This window comes from Chaetomium tenue, assembly GCF_020726465.1.
Source record: "Chaetomium tenue strain MPI-SDFR-AT-0079 chromosome Unknown F5144scaffold_1, whole genome shotgun sequence".
Lineage (NCBI taxonomy): Eukaryota > Fungi > Ascomycota > Sordariomycetes > Sordariales > Chaetomiaceae > Chaetomium > Chaetomium tenue.
Genome location: NW_027117329.1, coordinates 3,894,814 through 3,913,517, shown reverse-complemented (window position 1 = coordinate 3,913,517; position 18,704 = coordinate 3,894,814). Strand labels below are relative to the sequence as shown.

The 18,704-nt window shown below is 57.6% G+C and overlaps 7 protein-coding genes across 7 annotated transcripts; 4 read left to right on the top strand and 3 right to left on the bottom strand.

The window, feature by feature from the left end:
- Window positions 1-67: 67 nt before the first annotated feature.
- F5144DRAFT_637464 (uncharacterized protein) lies at window positions 68-2,544 on the top strand (the record flags this gene model as incomplete). The annotated part of the gene is made up of 5 exons (XM_066792660.1): window positions 68-141; window positions 624-933; window positions 964-1,085; window positions 1,165-1,254; window positions 1,365-2,544. 5 exons carry the CDS (start codon window positions 68-70, stop codon window positions 2,542-2,544), a joined length of 1,776 nt encoding a protein of 591 aa, XP_066648822.1.
- A 26-nt stretch (window positions 2,545-2,570) lies between these two features.
- Window positions 2,571-4,567, top strand: F5144DRAFT_49486 (uncharacterized protein). The gene is made up of 5 exons (XM_066786062.1): window positions 2,571-3,284; window positions 3,355-3,450; window positions 3,506-3,673; window positions 3,721-3,953; window positions 4,011-4,567. Exons 1-5 carry the CDS (start codon window positions 2,990-2,992, stop codon window positions 4,347-4,349), a joined length of 1,131 nt encoding a protein of 376 aa, XP_066648821.1. The 5' UTR covers window positions 2,571-2,989; the 3' UTR covers window positions 4,350-4,567.
- Window positions 4,568-5,413: 846 nt separating this feature from the next.
- Window positions 5,414-7,185, top strand: F5144DRAFT_49554 (uncharacterized protein). The gene has a single exon (XM_066786107.1). It carries the CDS (start codon window positions 5,679-5,681, stop codon window positions 6,879-6,881), a length of 1,203 nt encoding a protein of 400 aa, XP_066648820.1. The 5' UTR covers window positions 5,414-5,678; the 3' UTR covers window positions 6,882-7,185.
- An 827-nt stretch (window positions 7,186-8,012) lies between these two features.
- Window positions 8,013-9,289, bottom strand: F5144DRAFT_49511 (uncharacterized protein). Its single transcript, XM_066786078.1, has 2 exons — window positions 8,471-9,289; window positions 8,013-8,416 (listed from the first exon to the last, which is right to left on the bottom strand). Exons 1-2 carry the CDS (start codon window positions 9,049-9,051, stop codon window positions 8,044-8,046), a joined length of 954 nt encoding a protein of 317 aa, XP_066648819.1. The 5' UTR covers window positions 9,052-9,289; the 3' UTR covers window positions 8,013-8,043.
- A 1,392-nt stretch (window positions 9,290-10,681) lies between these two features.
- F5144DRAFT_625547 (glycoside hydrolase family 3 protein) lies at window positions 10,682-13,402 on the top strand (the record flags this gene model as incomplete). The annotated part of the gene is made up of 4 exons (XM_066792232.1): window positions 10,682-10,881; window positions 10,935-11,241; window positions 11,293-11,670; window positions 11,720-13,402. The coding sequence occupies 4 exons, from the start codon at window positions 10,682-10,684 to the stop codon at window positions 13,400-13,402; spliced, it is 2,568 nt and encodes an 855-aa protein (XP_066648818.1).
- A 215-nt stretch (window positions 13,403-13,617) lies between these two features.
- F5144DRAFT_49326 (Alpha/Beta hydrolase protein) lies at window positions 13,618-14,889 on the bottom strand. The gene is made up of 2 exons (XM_066785962.1): window positions 14,100-14,889; window positions 13,618-14,044 (listed from the first exon to the last, which is right to left on the bottom strand). The coding sequence occupies exons 1-2, from the start codon at window positions 14,787-14,789 to the stop codon at window positions 13,646-13,648; spliced, it is 1,089 nt and encodes a 362-aa protein (XP_066648817.1). The 5' UTR covers window positions 14,790-14,889; the 3' UTR covers window positions 13,618-13,645.
- Window positions 14,890-15,665: 776 nt separating this feature from the next.
- On the bottom strand, window positions 15,666-17,911 carry F5144DRAFT_49341 (major facilitator superfamily domain-containing protein). Its single transcript, XM_066785973.1, has 2 exons — window positions 17,136-17,911; window positions 15,666-17,044 (listed from the first exon to the last, which is right to left on the bottom strand). Exons 1-2 carry the CDS (start codon window positions 17,782-17,784, stop codon window positions 15,723-15,725), a joined length of 1,971 nt encoding a protein of 656 aa, XP_066648816.1. The 5' UTR covers window positions 17,785-17,911; the 3' UTR covers window positions 15,666-15,722.
- Between the last annotated feature and the right edge of the window lie 793 nt (window positions 17,912-18,704).

Sequence of the window (18,704 nt, the reverse complement as noted above, 5' to 3'; positions counted from 1 at the left end):
CAAAACCCGCGCCTCAAGATTCCTAAACCCTAAAAGTGCAGCTCCGGAGATGAGCTGCCTGGCCATCATGGTTCCAGTCCAGCCAGACCCTGGTATATTCCACTCGAGACCCGCTGCCCAGTCCCGGCTCAAGTTAGCGCGGTCTGTGCCGTCAATAGTGACAAAGCGTTTTTCACCCAACATGCCCTTGTTTGGAAATGTGTTTTCGAGGATAGTATATCGTTGGCGGCACAAGTGATTTAGTAGGCGAACCTCGGCGCGAAAGAAAAGGGGCTGGCTGGTTGGTTCCCGAGCGAATTTCACCTCCTTCTCCAGGGGCGATCCAGGAGCTCCGCAAGGCTCAATCCCATTTACAGGAACCAGTGAAGAAGCTGAGGTGAAATATTACCAGTGCCTTACCTTTTACCCCCTCTTTTAGTTCTGCTCGAGTACATGTACTTGTAGTTGATTCTCAACAACGCGGACCACATCGGGCCGGTACAAGTACCCTCCTTTCTGGGCTCCGTCCTGTTTCCTCCCCTGCGTTGTGTATTCTCTGTTCCCGGGACGCCCTCGAACCCGGGACGTCTCACGCCTATCATGACTCTTTCTTTACCTCGCCTATTACTTTACCTTCTCGACAGCTTTCTGTTTGTCGCTCACCATGACGCCGACGAAAAGGCCCCTCGGTTGCTTCATGCTTGGCTCGGTGGCGCGAAGCAGGCGGCACTCGGGCGTAACATCACGGGCTACACGCTGCACACGCACGACGACCTCGCTACATATGACTTTTCGGAGCAGTGTAAGACGGCGCTGACGGCCACCATCGCCTGCGCCGCCAACACGATGCACTGGACGTCCCCGGCCTACCGCGGGTCACTGGGCAACGCGACGCTGCAGGACGAGGTGTGCGACGTGGGCTGCGGTACCTCGCTTGCCTCGTGGTACCATCAGGTCTCTGCTAGCTGCGCCGACTTCCGTTAGCCCTTGTCGGGCGCCGTGCTCGAGATGGCCGGCGGCTACATATGGTACGGCTACAACGAGAGTTGCACCACTGATAGCAAGACGGGACGGTACTGCAACGATGTTATCGATGACTTCAGCGTGTCCGAAACGCTCGCCGGCATGCCCGACAGCGAGCTCTGCTCCGACTGCTTTACGGCTCGCATTCGCATGATGCAGCAGAGCACCTACTCGATCTACAACACGGTCCCGTGGTACCAGCGAGCTCTCAAAGCCATCAACGCCCGCTGCTCGCTGGCACTCCCCGATGACGTGCCTCCGCCCTTGATCGAGGCCCCAACACCCGGGCCGTTCTGTGTCTCGGACAAGTATTACACCATCAAGGCAGGTGACGACTGCAACTCGATCGCCCTCGCCAACAGCGTCTCGTCGGCTGACGTTGTGGATGCCGCCCAGGCGGTTGGGGACGTCGTCGGTGGCTGCAGCAGCCTCCCCGTGGGGGTGGAGATCTGCCTCCCCCTGACCTGTACCACATATTCGGTCGTGCCCACGGACAGCTGCGTGACCATCTCAGCCACAGCCGGCATCCGCAACCTCCAGCTCTACAACCGCTGGATTGACCAGAGCTGCGACAATCTCCACAAGGCCAAGGCGACGCTGGGTTACGTCGTGTGTATCTCCCCCGTCGGCGGCGCCTACGTACCAGGCACAGCGACCAACACATCGGGTATCACCCACGGTGGCTCGGCCGGAACCAGCCCGATCGCCGCGGCCCCTCCGGCCAACCCCACTCCCGCCCCGGGCACCATCAAGACCTGCGGCCGCTGGCACGTCGCCGAGGACGGCGACACGTGCGCATACTTAACCATGAAATACAAAATTGGATTCGACCCGCTCGTCGAAATGAACCCCTCCATCGACGCCAGGACTACTGGCAACTGCTCGCTCTTGATCGTCCCGGGATATGCGTACTGCGTCTCCCTCGTCAGGCCTCCTCCTCGACCCCCTTACATCCCCAAGTCCCTAGGCTGCTGGCTCAATGCCGATAACTCGACCCGCATTCTGCGGGGCACAGCCTGGACTAACGACAGCGTAACGGTCGAAACGTGCGCTAAGGAGTGTCTCGACAATGATTACTACATTGCCGGCATCGATAGCAGATCCTCCCCTCCCACGTGTATCTGCGGCGACCTCGCGGCCCCCAACATAGCCCGGCTCTCCAAATCAGCCTGCACCGCCGACGAGGGCATCAACCTATATGTCCTCCGCGAGTACGCCAAGCTCAGCTTGCCGTTCAAACCAGTTGGGTGCTTTGCCGACACGGCCCTCCTCACGGACGCGGGTGGCGGCACTCCCGCTCCCAGCAACACGGACCCGGTCTCGGTCGCGCGGTGTTCGGCCTTTTGTTTTCCTGATTATCCTTTTTTTGGGCTGTCGAACGGCAACATCTGCCGCTGCGGTACGGGTATGGCCGAAGGCGCCACATCTCTGCCCGAGCTGGAGAACTGCAACCTGCCGTGTAGCGCACGAGGCGACATGACTTGTGGTGGTGCCGAGGCGACGCACATCTACGCTGCGCAGGTCATTATTAGCAATGATTAGTATGTAAATGTAATTAGGAGTCCTCTGCTCCTAGCCTGGACAGGCGCACACACATGACTGCACACTTTATACGTGCTGCTTAGTTCCATACTATCATGTCATGAGCGACTACAAGTCTATATGTAGCAATACCACCCGGATTTAACCTCCAGGTCATGAATCGAGTCAGGGTGAGTTCCATGTCTGGCTGCATTAGTAATTGCCTGTCTCCATGTCTCTTCAATGATCCAGTGCCTCCTCTTCGGGGAATTGTTTGGGCTACGTGACCAATAGGTCCGACCCGGTTAAACGGGAGATATCTGAGGGGCAAGACTCGGGGCTCCGCAATGGCCGGGTGTTCAACCGCCGTCGAGGGGTATAAGTGAATCAAGACAATTCCCCTCAGTGTGTTTGGACTGTTGCTTTTGAGGGAGAAAAAGGGAATTACCACCGATATTATTTCACCATGGCACCCATCAAAGTCGGAATCGTAGGCTACGGCTTCTCAACGAAGGTCTTTCACCTGCCGTTCATTCTCCCCAACCCGGAGCTCGAAGTCTACGCCTTTTTGCAGCGGGCAGCGGCTCCTACTGACCCGTCTCAAACACCGCGCTGGGGCCACTGCACCATCGACTTCCCCAAGGCAAAGCACTACCGGACAACCGATGAGTTTTATGGCGACGAGCAGATCGAGCTAGTTATTGTTTGCACCGGCACTCACGAGGAGTTTGTTGAGAAGGCTTTGCTGGCCGGGAAGCATGGTCAGTGGGACGATTTGTGGGGTTGGGTTATTACCGGTTTTGAGTCAGGGGACTGACATCTTGACCGCAGTTGTCGTCGAGAAGCCTTTCGTGAATACCAGTGCCGAAGCGGACAGACTTATCGCGCTAGCCAAAGAGAAGGGCAAGATCTTGACCGTGTTCCAGAGTCAGTATATCGCCTCCCGGCATCCAACGCCTCCTTTATGCTGATGGCTCCCCAGACCGAAGATTCGACAGCGACTTCCGCACGCTGCACCACCTAACGAGTAACGGCGCTCTCGGCGATATTCTAGAGGCGGACATCCGCTTTGACTACCCCGACCCGGGCTGGATTTCGAACTGGACGAAGAAAGAGTATGTCCCTGGCCAGGGAATGACGTTTGCGCTAGGTAAGTTCTAGACCGGGATTCCGAGCTGCCAGTGCTGACCTTCCCAGGCACCCACACTCTCGACCAGGCCCTGTATCTGTTTGGAACCCCCGCTTCGGTGACGGGTTTCTTCCGGTCGAACCGCGGCGTTGATAGCGAGGTCGACGACACTCACACCATCATCCTGCAGTATTCCGGCAAGCAAAAGAACTTGATTGTAACGGTCAAGACGGCGGTCGTTACGCACATGCAGGACCAATTGCGCTTCTTCGTTCGAGGCAACAAGGGCACCTATCTGAAGGTAGCCATTCCTACCCCTCTTCCGGTCTTAACCGTCGGTGCTAACGAATGCGGTTAGTTTGGGACCTGCCCGCAAGAAAGCCAGGGTATCGCTGCACCCGGACAACCGGCAACGGGACCGGAGTTTGGCGTTGAGAATGAGCGCATCTGGGGTACCCTGACCACCACGACCGAGTTTGACGGGAAAGTCCAGCGGTATGACGAGGAGAGCAAGAAGTACGTCGGCAAGTACCCCAGTCTTCGGGGATGGTATAGGGGATACTATGAGAATGTATCCGCTGCTCTTCTAGGACGCGAGGAGATCTTTGTCAAGCCGGAGACCTCGAGGGATGGTCTGCGGATCATCGAACTGGCGAGGGAGTCGCATGAGAAGGGATGCACCGTGGCGTGGTCATAGGAGCTGGAGCTGGCGACCGGTGTGAGTTGGGAGGGGTACCACGGTAATTTCAAGGTAGGATGGGGAAGGTAACCTCCTGAGGCAGGGAGGGCCTGGGCAATTGAAGCTCCTAGTCTGAGACATCAAATCCGATCTGAATCAGATCTCCATCCGATCTCACACAAACAAAGAGGGCTAAGAGGCACAACAGCCCAGTGCATTGATGCAACAGCCAGACGCTAAATCGCGAAGAGAATAGGTCGCACAGATGGTTGTATTGATTACGTACGATTCTTTGCCCCAGACTCCCCTCCAACTTCATCTCGACCCCTCGATTTGGTGTAACGTACTATCCTAAAATGTCAACGCCTGCTTCATCGTTAACCGTACCCGGCGTTAGGGCCCTTGTGATGGCGAATGGCGTGCTTTGGATAATCATCACATCCGGTTAGCTCAGATGGAGAAATGCAAGGTCGGGGTAAGCTGGAGGCAAGTTATCGGAGACGGCTTCTCTAGTTCAGTGATGAAGGAGCGACCCTTCGCGGCATGCGCGTCGAAGCGAGTCGAGGAAATCGCCATCGGCCGGTCCGGACCAACCACCTTGACCCGATCCGCAACCGCCAATCTTGTCCTCTCGTACCTTCCCGCAGTGGGATCGACCCACCACAAAATCAGAACTGCAGCAATGCCTGCCACTCTGCCTCAGTCTGCCACTCACTGCATGCCACTGCCTGTCACTGCCTGCTGCCGCCGCCTGCCCCAACCCTGCCCCAACCTGCCCCCAAGTTGCTTCCTTCCTACCTTACTGCGCCTGCGTTGACTCGTTGAGAGCAACATGCATATTTACCTCTGGGCTTGCATTGCCTTTGCATGTCTTTGCATGTTTTGCAGCCCTCAGTCTCGGGCGACGAGGGTGACTGGCCAGCACTCATATTGTGACTATTGTCCCGTTGGAGGCAATCAGACCCGAGACCCGCACTGCCAATACGGCGAACCGGCAATGCCTGTCATGCAGCCCTTTGTTGGTGTTCCTTGGATCCCGTCGGATCCTGGCCTGTTATCGGAGGGGCTAGATCCTCAAGGCGCCCCAACGGCGGTTAGTAACTGCATGCCATGGCCTGGCAGTGCTCGGGAGCTTGTTATCGGTGCCTCAGCCGTCGAGCAATCTTGATTATTCTCTCCCGTTGCCTCCTCCGCTGTCCCAGTTTGCTGTTGTCTTGCCAGTAGTGAACTAAGTCCGACTCCCAATGGATGAAGTGAACTACGATCTCTTCCTCCCTCCAACGAACTAGCCTTTAATTGCCCTCAATCTCTCCAAGGTGTGACGGCGTGTAGGAGGTCGATCCCAAGATGGAGCAGCCACAGCCACGACCGGTAGACACCAGGATCGAAACAGAAAGATTTGACCCTTTCGCCTACTCCTATCCCTCTCCCCAGCATGCCATACAATCTCTTGCCGGCTGGGGGATCGAACCGAGCCAAATCGTCGAGCCTATGAACCACTTCCAACAGCTCCCCATGCCGACACGATGGGCCCAGGAGATGTCGACGACGGCACCGAGCACCCTGGGTTTGATAACTGCGGCCGAACAGCAATACGTCCCTCAGACAACGGACTGGCACGAAGACTCAGGTTTTGGGTACGCTGGCTTTGTCGAGTCGGGTTGGTCGCGGTCGAAGTCGGTGTCATGGGACCCTGACGCGTTTGTCACGACCGCCAGCCCACAACTAGCAGCTGATGTAACCACTCTTCCGCTATCAATCACCACGGCTTACTCTCCCCCACAACCCGAGGTCGAATCACCGGTTGCCCTCTGGTCGGCCCATTGGCAAAACGACGACCTAGACCAGCACCGGCCCTACCAACTCCGGCCGACGAGCGGATACAACTTTGGTAGCGAGGAAGGAAGCGGGGAGGATGGGACATGGGGTGAAAGTAAGCCGAGACGACCGCCCATCCAGACGAAGGACCTTTACGGCGCCGATCACCCAACAAACCGGTTTGCTACCCTGCCGGGGAGACGAGACTCGGCCTCGGACATCAGCAGCCACACGGCCTCCCCCGCATACAGCGTGGCCGGCCCGAGTTTTGACGCTGCCGACGCTGCCGACGCTGCCTACCTCAGCGACAGCACCACCGCCTCCTTTAGTAAACCCACCCGCCCCCGCCGACGAACAACCCCACCCTCCCCGGCAACAGCGGTAGATGACCACAACGATGGCCACGACCACATAAAGAAATCCCCCTCCCAACGCCAAACCCCGACCGAAACCCAACCCCCAACCCCATCCCAAGCCCGCACCCAAGCCCGCAACCGCAACCGCGCCGCCGCCTCCCGCTACCGCGCCAAAACGCAAGCCGCCTCAGCTCGGCTGGAAGCCACCGCCCGCACGGCCGCCGCCCGCCACCGTGTCCTGCGCGCGCGTGCTTCCCGCCTGCGCGATGAGGTCGTCCGTCTCAAGCATGAGTTGCTGGCGCGGCATGCGGGGTGTGATTGTGCGATGATTAGGGGGTATTTGGAGGGGGCGGTGAGGGGGGTGCTGAATTGTTGATTGTTGTTAAGAGAGGGGGGGTTGCGGGGAAAGGGGGGAGTGCTGGGGGGGGCGTTCGTGCTGAGAAAGGGGGGGAGGGGAGTTCGGCGGGTGGGCGGCAAGCGTTCTTTGATTTGATAGGGGTCGGTAGTGACGGACAGGATATGAATCATATGATGGACAATGACTGATGACTGGCGGCGATCTGTTCGAAAGCATTATTCATGGGGGCGGAAAAGTTGAGTGTGGTGTGTGGTGTTGGCGGTTTGAGTCCTTAAGGGCATGCTGTGCGCTTGCCGGGTTGATAATGAGTGACGGCTGGATAGCAACGGAACGCAATGTTGAGCGGCAACCTCAGTGGCAGATCTGCTGATACCATATCATCGCCACCTCAGGAATGATCTTGTTTCGAGACGTCCCTGGTAGTTACCCCTTTTTCTATCCTTAGTCAGTGTTACGGTAGAATGGCGGCGTCGAATACTGGCATACTCATGATCAGGATAGAAAACCCATAGTTGAGCTTGTGTACATCCGCAATGACAGGTCAAATGCTAGCAAGAAACATAGCTCGAGAGGTGGGAGATTATGCATTTAGCAATGCACATACCGTGCCCCTAACTCGGGCGTTTGTATGCTGTTCTCAACAAACGGAGGAGGTGTGTGGTCATAAGTTATGGCCGAAACCATTGCTTTTGAGAATAGATGATGCAGTTTCAAGCGCGAATGCGGGCGTGCCATGGTAATGAGGCATGTGCAGGGCACACGTGAATACTCCGATTCGTCGGTGCCTCGGTCAGGATCCAGAAAACACGAAATTAAGCTCGCCGCTGGACCGGATGGCACTAACCCGCCACCTTGCACGACATGGACACGAGATTGTGACCTCATCCATGCCCAAACGAGAACGTGGCCGGCTTGGCATTGCGGTCAACGTGGGGGTAGCCTTGTTTCTCTCTCAAGGACTGTTTGCCGCTTCCCCGGTCTCGTGCTCCAGCTTTACGCCCGGATCATGCCGAGCGACAACGGTAAATAACCTGCTAGTCGTTCGGGTCTTCAGGCTCCCAATCTCACTTTCAGTCAAGAAAGTATTGGGGCTCATGGACGGGGTTAAGGTGGACTGAGCGACCAGAAGAGTGTCTGTCTCACCCACAGGGAAAGTTGTCTTGAGGTACATTCCAGCACTCTACTTTGAGCCGGCCGCCGACCTCCAGTTGTTAGAGGTCATGATAGTCCGCTGCTTCTCGGTCGGTTCTCTCCGTTCCGACCTTTCTTGCCCTTCCTGCCCCTCCTGCCGACCGTTCTCCGGCCGCCTCCCCGACGCGGGCGAGCCAGACTGCCGCGACCAGCCGTAGTTGGTTCCGTTGGACTCAAACGCAGGGCCCTTGCTCCTCGGCACCGACACGCGCAGGTTCCCGCCCTCTACAGCCTTCCCGTTCAGCTCCTGCAGTGCTCGATCGGCCTCCTCGGCAGAGCTGAAGTCGACGAAGCAGTAGTGGTGGTTCCCCGGCGTCGCCCGGGTTTCGGCGCGCGGAGTGATCCGCTTGCCGATAGCAACGCTGGAGATTGTGAGTTTTCAATACGCTGTGGGGTGGAAAGATTTGGGCACATACAACTCGAAGCCTGCAAGAATATCCTGCATCTCGGCATCGTGCTGTTCCTGGCTGGTCATCATACCAAGGCCGCCGATGTAGAGCTGAGCCTTGTCCGCCGTGCGCTGACTCCGGTTGTCCAGGTGGCGAATGGCGCCGTACGGGCCCTGCTCCCCCTCGCGCCGGGCGGGCTTGGAGTCGTCTCCCTTCCAGTCACCCCACCGTTGGAAAGTTGGGTTATGGCCGCCTTCGCTACGGTCACCGCTCCGGTTGCTATTGCCCCAACCCCGAGACTGAGAAGGCGTCTTGGGATTGCACGGCCCGACCTTGATTTGGCGGTTGAAGAGCGCACTGCCGGGGAGGGCTTCAAGGGCCCGGTCTGCCTCTTCGCGGGTGGTGAACTCGGCGAAGCAATAACCCGGGTTCCTGCCGCTGACGGGGTCGATAGAGATGTGCAACTTCTCAAATGACTCGGCAAACCCAGCTTGGCGAAGCAGATCCTCAACGTCGCCTGGCTGCACCGAATAGAGCAGGTTGCCCATGTAAATGCGGCGCCCTTCGGCGAGGGCATCGCGCTGTTGAGGTTCCGAACCGGCGTCCATGGTATCCAAAAGGGATTTCGGGCGGAGAAATGTACTGTGAGTGTGAGATGTTTGGCGAAGAAAAATTCAAGGCTCACCGCTTGGCATCTGATGTCGAGGAGGGAGCCCAATCCGAAAATTTTCCTAAGTGAAGTTCGGGTTTCGACAGTTTGTGGATTAGTGGGTACGAGCGGCCAGTTAGGGAAAGGCCCGGGCCGTTAAGGGGTTCTGCCTCGCCCAATCGCTATCCAAAACCTCCCGTGTGAGAATAAGGGGTAAAGGGGGTGAGAGAGCTGACTTTATGAATACCTCAAATTACATATTGAGATAGAAGCCCCAGAGGTGGCGAAACACACAAATACTCAACTAAACCCTCGACACATAAATGGACAAGCAATGCTTCACAATGATTCCCCCCTTGAACCTAATCCCCCGCGCGGATGGCGTGAAAGTCCATATTGACATCAGTTGTGAAAAGGGGAGGTACTCTGTAATAGTCACTTTACGATGCCACCAAGCCTCGCTCTTTTACTCATAGCTTGATTGAAATCCTGGCATTGAAATGAGCGCCAGCTCTTGCATCTCATTTCAGCTCTTGAATGCTTTACCAAGGCTACCGTATTGTATGTACCACGATAGGGAAACACAGAAACATAAACGTCTACCGGTTTCTAGGTTTTTGCTTTTGTTCAGTTATGACTAGGACTACTACAACTCAAAGTGGTATTACGAATAGCCGTCAGAACTTAAATACCCTCAATTCTTCCTGCCATCACCTTCAACAGGCGACGCCGAACAAGGTCCAAGGGGCAAGTATACCCCTAAAATACCCCAGCCTGGCTTAAACGACTCACAGTCCTGACAAAAATAAACCTTTCTAGGGGTGAATAGCAAGAATTGTGGGTGGGGATGTTGTTGAACTTGTTATCATCATTGTACCCGCCGGCTTGGTTGTGTGCAAGGCGAGGCGCGGGCTCAAAAGATATCACCCTGGCTTTAGCCCTAGCTCTACCTTCCTTGAAGCGCACCATGTGCGTAAGGAATCAACATCAACGGCCGAAGCTAACGCGGATATGCCTCGGACATACGCATACTGCAAGTTACCAAGCTGAGAAATAAAATATTTCCATCACCAATTCAGCCAACTTGATGGGCCATGACGGCGTCACCGCACACCAGGGCTTCCTTTCACAAAGATTTTCCCATCAGGTACCATTGAGTCCGACCTTCAACTCTGAAATGGCCGACCTTTGTGCGGATCTACAGCCGCCCCTATCAACAGATCGACTTCATCATGGCAAATGGACGGGTGCACATCGAAATGACGCGGGCCGTGTTGGTATTCCAACCTGCCATATTCTCTCCTTCCAATACCACCAGCCGCCCCAATGGGAATCAGACCGTTGATTGTGGTTGGGGAAGCCCTCGGCCCGGTGAGGGGGTTGTGCAGACACAATGTCGATCCAGGGGTGTAAGTGGGACGGGTACGCTACAGGCTATCTCCGTTTACCCGCCGGTTGAGCATGGGAATGCAGGTCCAGCAAGGGACGGCTGCCATTGACGTCAAGGGTATAAGCTATATACCGGAGGATCAGGAACCTTTACGGCCGTGTTCTCGTCAGCCCTCATTGTATCGAGGAAGTCAGTCACCATGAGACCCTCATCGTCCCTGAAGCTGGCACTGGCGAGCGCCCTGTCCGCCAATGGTGTTTTGGGCTTTCAATACCCCGACTGTGTCAATGGACCACTCGCAAACAATACGGTATGCGATCCAAAGGCGTCTCCTCCTGACCGGGCGGCCGCTCTGGTCAAGGCCTTGAACGTCGCGGAGAAGCTCCAAAATCTCGTCGAGTATGTGTTACATACCCAATCACATCCCAACTATGGCAGCTGATATCCCTCAGTATGAGCAAGGGTGCCGAGCGACTTGGATTGCCTGCATATGCCTGGTGGAGCGAGGCTCTCCATGGCGTTGCGGCGTCCCCCGGAGTGCGATTCAACCGGACTGCTGGAGGTCGTTTCTCGTCTGCGACCTCCTTTGCGAACTCTATCACACTCTCTGCGGCCTTTGACGATGAACTCGTGTACAAGGTAGCGGATACCATCAGCACCGAGGCCCGCGCTTTTGCCAATGCCGGGCTTGCTGGCCTGGATTACTGGACACCGAACATCAACCCCTACAAGGATCCCCGATGGGGAAGAGGCCACGAGGTATGGTTGAATGAGGATGATGTTTGTCTAATTGTTAACTAACCCACCAAGACACCGGGGGAGGATCCGGTCCGAATCAAGGGGTATGTCAAGGCACTCCTGGCAGGCCTCGAAGGCGATGATCCCTCCATCAGGAAGGTGGTTGCTACCTGCAAGCACTATGCGGCGTACGACTTGGAGAGGTGGCAGGGAACCACGAGACACAGGTTCGACGCCGTGGTTTCTCTACAGGATCTGTCTGAGTACTACCTGCCGCCGTTCCAGCAGTGTGCTCGCGACTCCAAGGTTGGCTCTTTCATGTGCTCGTATAATGCGCTCAACGGCACCCCGGCTTGTGCGAGCAAGTATCTCATGGACGACATCCTGAGGAAGCACTGGGGCTGGACCGAGCACAACAACTACATCACCAGTGACTGCAACGCGATTCAAGTCAGTGTTCCTCCCATGCAGTATGGTTTGATTGTGCTAATGAAAGCAGGATTTCCTCCCCGGCCCCAAGTGGCACAACTTTAGCTCGACCCAAACAGAGGCTGAAGCAGCAGCAGTTGCTTATCAGGCCGGTACCGACACGGTCTGCGAGGTCCCAGGGTGGCCCCCATACACAGATGTCATCGGAGCCTACAACCAGACCCTGCTCTCTGAGGAGGTCATCGACACAGCCCTCAAGCGATTATACGAAGGGCTTGTTCGGGTTGGGTACTTCGACCCAGCGAGTGCCAGCCCCTATCGGTCAATTGGATGGGAGGATGTCAACACCCCTGAGGCCCAAGAGCTCGCATTGCAGTCCGGGACAGATGGTCTAGTGCTACTTAAGAACGACGGCACCTTACCCCTGGCCCTCGAAGATAAGACGGTGGCACTCATTGGATTCTGGGCAAACAGCACCAACGGCGGCCGGATACTCGGCGGATACAGCGGGTTTCCACCGTACATCCACAGCCCCGTCGACGCCGCTGACAAGCTGAACTTGACCTACCACTATGCCTCGGGTCCTCTCGTAGAGAACATTACCCAAGCCGTTATTGACGACTGGGTCGCCAAGGCCCTGGAGCCAGCCGAAAAGTCCGACGTCATCCTCTACTTCGGCGGCACCGATACCAGCATCGCCGCTGAGGATCTCGACCGTGACTCGATCGCCTGGCCTGAGATCCAGCTCGCCGTCATCGAAGCGCTTTCCGCCCTTGGCAAGCCTCTGGTCATCACCCAGCTCGGCGACCAGGTGGACGACACGCCGTTGCTGACCAACGCTAACGTCTCGGCCATCCTCTTCGCCGGTTACCCAGGCCAGTCTGGCGGCACGGCCGTCCTCAACGCCATCACCGGCGTCTCCCCGCCGGCAGGCCGACTCCCGGTAACCCAATACCCAGCCTCGTACACCGACCAAGTCCCCATGACGGACATGTCCCTGCGCCCGGCAGCTGGTTCCGAAGAAGGCGGTGGCAACCCCGGCCGCACCTACCGCTGGCTGCCCGCCAACAACACGGTCCTCCCCTTCGGGTACGGTCTGCACTACACCACCTTCCAAGCGCGCTTCGGCATGTTCCCGACCCTCAACCTCACCACCACGGGCCTGCTCGAGGGATGCACCACCCCCAACCTTCCCAACCCACCCAACCCCCCGAACGCCACCGCCTCCCACCCCCCTACTCCTCCCGCCTCCGACCCCCCTACACCCCCAACCGACTCTCCCTCACCCCCGACCGACTCTCCCACACCTCCCACCCCCCTTGCCGCCCCCCCTTCCCCACCCTCCCACCCCGACCTCTGCCCCTTCCCGCACCCCATCTCCCTCTGGATCACCAACACCGGCACGACCACATCCGACTACGTGGCGCTGGTCTTCGCGCACGGCGAGTTTGGCCCCCGCCCTTACCCGCAGCGCATGCTGGTCGGGTACAAGCGGGCGCGGGCGGTGCCGCCGGGGGAGACGGTGGCGGTGGTGGTGGAGGTGGTGTTGGGGGATTTGGCGAGAGTGGATGAGCGGGGGGATCGGGTGCTGTATCCGGGGAGGTATGTGTTGGGGGTGGATGTGGAGGGGGTTTTGGAGGAGGGCGGGGAGGGTGATGGGGGGGAGGGGAGGGAGGTGGTCTTTGAGGTTGGGGGGGAGGAGGTTGTGTTGGACGAGTTTCCGCAGCCGAAGGAGAGGTTTGGAAGGGAGTGAGAGGGAGGGGTTTGGTTTGGGTGGGTTGGAAGCGGATGTCGTGGGGATTGTGAGGGTGCGGTAAGTGGTGTTGCTGTGGGCGGTGGCTGTAGTCACCTTGAGGAGATATCGAGGCTGTATGGTGACCGGCTCGGCAAAAGGTTTCATGACCTTCAGTTTGTATATACTCGGCAAATACGTACGATGAACAAGGGGCTATCTACCCCTGAACGTGCCCCGTCCGTCATTCCCTCCGTCCCTAACTTACAAGCACTGCGAGTACCAGTCATTCACAAAGGTGCACTTGAACGGGCTAGCGCAAGTCTTGCACCCCGCATACCCATTCCCGCCGCACTGCCCCCACTGGGCCGAAGTACAACCTGACGGCTGTGTCGGGGGAGCTGAGGTAGTTGGCCCGCCGGGAGTAGCAGAGCTGGTGGGCGTCGGGGTGGTCGAACCGCCCGTGATACCAAACCACTCCATGTCGGCAGCCCCGTTGACGGCGATGTTGTGGGTGACGCCGGTGCCGTACACGCCGACCAGGTTCGGTCCGTACACGTACTTGGTGTAGGGCGCCGCGGGCGTGTTGGGGAGGGTCTGCTGGGGCTGGCCGTATGTGTAACCGAAGACGCCGGACCACTGCTTCATGGTCTCGTTGAAGTTCTGCCGGAATGTTAGTCTCTAGTTTGGGTGTTTGTCCGGGAGCGGGGCGGCTCACGGGAGGGTAGATGGTGGAGTCGGCCGAGCCGTGGTAAATCATCATCTTGGGGCGGGAGCCAGTGTAGCCGGGGTACATGTCCCGGGCGGTCTTGGCCCACGCGTCCTGGGAGGCGATGGACTGGCCGTTGGCGCAGCTCGAGTTCCAGCCGGCCACGGTGCCTGTGTAGAAGCAGCCGGCAGCAACGCCCGCATAAGCACTAGCAGCCTTGAACAGATCAGGGTAAGTGGCGGCCATGACGTTGGTCATCATAGCGCCGGAGCTCGTGCCAGCGACGAACACACGCTCGGGGTCGGCCTTGTACTGGGAAATGGTGTAGGTCACCATGTTGGCGATACTGTTGCTGTTGGCACCGCCGCCACGGGTCAGAGTGGCCCTGGACGAGACATCCCAGCAGCCGCCATCGTTGGGCGATTCGGGGTAGATGACGATGAAGCCGTACTGGTCGGCGAGGCGGGCATACGGCGTGCCAGTGTAAAAAGCATTGGCCGTGCCTGTGCAGTAGTGGATGGCGGTAAGGATGGGCGGCTTGGCCTGCAGTTTGTCGGGAACATAGATGTACATCCTCACTCCCGAGGGGTTGGAGCCGAAGTTGTTCACTCGGGTCAGCGTGGCCCGCTTGACGATCTCGGCGGCGGCCGAGAACGGTGCCAGAGCCAGGAGGCTCGAGGCGAGGGTCGAGAACTTCATGGCGGCGGTCGTTTAGAGTACGGTTCGAAACTGACTGCTGGTTCTCGTTCGGCGTGTAAAGGGTGTTGCAGGGAGCATGGCCTGGGCTTCTTATACATGTTCATGGTTCCACTAGGCTCGCCTCCATATCCCCGGCGTACCATCGCGTTGACGCATGGACGCGGCATCATGGCGGGGAGAACTGAACGGTGCTGCTTGGTATGCGGACGGTCGCCCTCCGATTATCGTGGGGCGAGCAGGGGGAGTGTCCATCGGGATCCTTTCCGATCTGGGGCTTTGCCGAGGCGCTATCCGGGGGACGCCGAGGCGGACGGCAAGCGTCGCCGGGGAATGTGAGGTTCTAGAAGCTATACTCAGCGATGTGGACGTTCCCGGTAATTCTTGGGCGTATGTACCCGGTTCTTGGTAGAACTGGAGAGCACTAACCGGTTTCTGGCTGGGTTGCAACCTTCAAGAGCACGGAGAGGGGATGCGGTTTCAGGGGCTTGGCTTCAGAGGACTTGCAGACTGCTCCACCCCAGAAAATGGGCGCCCGAGGCTTGTTGTTTCTCAAACCCAGCTACCGGTGCTGGGATTCGCGCGCATCGAAACGCGTCTTCGAAGGAACCCTCCAATTCCGGTGGCCCGACCTGCTCAACCTACAACCACATGCCGGCCTCAAGGGAAGCCCTCGCGAGAGAGTTGCCCCAACGTCACACCGAGCCCAGACTTCTCAAGCCAAGAAGTTGCAGCGGGTACTGCATTAGCGCTGTATGGAAGGAAAAAAAAGCATTCGGTTCGCTCGACCCGCTGCCGCTTTTTGCCTGAATCGTTAGTGTGAAGGGACTCTTGTTCACGTCGCTTGTTCAAGGCTGACCAGGTACGTGGGACGGAGAATGGTCCAGACGGAAGAAATAGCCCAGGGCGCTTGAGATTGACAAAGTATCTCGGGTACTACCTCGTGACGGCTTCACCCTCTGCGCCATTGCGCGGCTCACTCCGCACCCCTGCCTCCTCCTTCTTCTCCGCCTCGGAACTTCCAGACACGTTCGCAAGCTGGCCCTTCTCTTCATCCTTCACCTTTCCGTTTGCGACCTTGTCCAGGCGGTCCTGGTTTGATTGCTTCAGGTGGTCCAGACCCGTCTTGGTTTCTGTGTGGTCCTTGCTGAGCTGGCGCGAGCCGACAAGGAACGAAACCAACAAGCCCAGCCCGGCAAAGGCAACGTACATAATGTACATAGTCCGCAAGCTGTCAAAATAGGCCTCCCTCGCGATCTGCTGCTGGTTCTCGGGAAGGTCCTTGACGAGACCGACGCTGGACGCGGCGTTGCTGCCAGAGAACAATTCCGCAGCTTCTGGCCCGAGTTGCTCCCGAAGTCGGGGATATTGCTTCTCCATGCCGTTTTGGAACACCACGCCGCCTATAACGATGGAAATCGAGGCAAACAACTGCCGAAGAAAGGCGAAGGTGCCCGTGGCCGAGGCCATGTCACGGGGTGCGACCGTCGTCTGGAGGGCGATGAGAGGAGCCTGGAAGTTCGGGCCAACTCCGATGCCAGCAACAAGCTGGTAGATGATGATCTTGGTCCAGTTCGCGCGCGGCTCGAGGTCGATGAAGAGACCGAAGCCAAGGGTCATGACCGCCATGCCGAAGATGATGGAAGGGAGGTATTTCCCCGTCTTCTTGATCACGAGGCCCGTGCCAGCGGAGACGAGGGAGAGTGACATGACCCACGGGAGAATATATACTCCCGACATCAACGGCGACGCCCCCAAGACGGCCTGGAGATAGAGCGGCAAGTAGTAGCTGCCCGAGAGGAAAACAAAGCCCTGCAACGCCCCGGTCAAGAGAGACGCGCCGCTGGATAGGTTGCTGAACAGGTACATGGGCACCAGCGGGTACTCGGCGAACTTCCACTCGATGAGGATGAACAGGCCCGCCGTGACGAAGCCAAACACGAGCAGACACACGACGGTTGGCGAACTCCAGGGATAGGTGACGCCGCCTAGTTCCAGCCCAAGCATCACCATCAGGGTGGCACCCACGACAGTAACCGACCCGAGCCAGTCGACGGCGGCCAGGCCCTGGCGCATGGGCGTACGCGGGTTGTGCAGCTTGAGCACGAACGCCAGCACCGCCATGCCCACGCCAGAAATGGGCAGGTTGATGTAGAAACACCACCGCCATGTCACCTCGCTGGTGAAAACACCGCCGAGCACCGGCCCAACAGCCGAGGCCACCGCCCACACCATGCCCATAGCCCCAAAATAAACTCCTATTCAGCATTGTCAGCCATTGGAACCTCTCACCACATCACCCCCATGAAAAAAATGAAAAAAGAACAAAAGAAACACAGCCACACTCACCCCTCTTCCTCATCGAAAACAAATCACTAATACACACATTCACCAAAATCACAATCCCCCCACCCCCCACCCCCTGCACCGCCCTTGCAACAATCAACATCCCCATATTCACACTGACCGCACTCAACAACGACCCCACCCAAAACACCGCCACCGCGATCAACATAATCGGCTTCCGCCCCCAAATATCCGAGATCTTGCCCCACATCGGCGCGGCCGCCGCCGTCGCCAGCATGTAGGCGGAGCCGATCCACGTGTACCCCGCGGTGCTCTGGAACTCTTGCGCGATGGTGGGGACGGCCACCGTCACGATGGTGACGTCGAGGGCGGCGAGGAAGAGCGCGGATGCGAGGGCGAGCAGGATCATGGTGGTTTGGAGGGGCGTGCGGGTCTCTTCGGGTGGGGGGCTGGTGGTGGTGGTGGTGGTGGCGTCCGTGGTGGTGTTGTCTCCTGTTCCATCGCCCCCGCCTTGGGGGGAGGGGACGGTGGTGGTGGTGGTGGGTTGGGAGTCATTGGGTTGGGGTTGTGATGGTGGTGATAATATGGTGGTGTTGTGGATGGAGGAGGCCGTGTCGTCGGTGCTTGGCACGAAAGAATCCTTCTCCTCCTTGTCTAGCCCGGTGATGGGCGGGGTGGCGACGCCGGTCATGATGTCTTAGTCCGGTGCGGTGGCTGATCTGGTGTCTTGGAATGGTAGGTGCGCCGTGAACCCGACGCGCCGAGTGAGATGTCGATGATTATAAAAAGAGGTACCTAATTAATTAAGTAAAAGGACGGCATATAAAATGTCCAAAAACGGGATGCGAACTAAGTTAAGACTTATCAAACCAAGTCCAGCGCTTCAAATTGCTTCATTGACAGCCATTATGTTGACAAGAAAAGTCAAAATGGTACTTTTCTCCAATGCCGGCATTTGTCAAACGAAAGGCGCTGGGGATGGTTAAATGCTCTGCTCTGACGAAAGAAAACCTCGTGGTAACCCGTTCCGAAGAGGGTGTGTGGAGCTCGGCCGGGTCCGATCCCCGAGATGAAGAGGTCCGGGGGCAACACGGACATGCAAAAAGGTGCTTGATCCTTCGGTTGGATGCTGCAAGGGGATGGAAGCTCAACGTTTTACCATCCTGTCCCTGAGAATGTGACCAAAAACTTTTTTGATATTTCCTTTTTCTTTCTGACCAGTGAGAGAAACTATCCTCTTTTTCTCAAGTGGCAAAGGAAAGGGCGGCAAGGCCCTCTCTGCGGTGATCGAGAACGGCATCTCGGCGTGCCCCATCTGTGGTGCCCCAACATGCAAACAATCCCGGCTCGTAAGCCCGGCTTAGCCCCGAGCCGGCAGTTGACCGACCCTGGAAAGCCTTACCAATTCTTTGCTTCACGGCAGCAATTTCACCGCTTCTCGGACCGGTGAGTCATTCGGCGCGTCCAGATCAGAGATCAGGGTTGCAACGAGAAAGAAAAAGTGCAAGTTCGTCACACTGCACAAGAACGCCATGGGAAGGGAAGTGGCTCGAGGAGAAGAAAATGAAGAGAACGCTGTAAGTCTAAGTTGCTCGCACTATCATATGTATG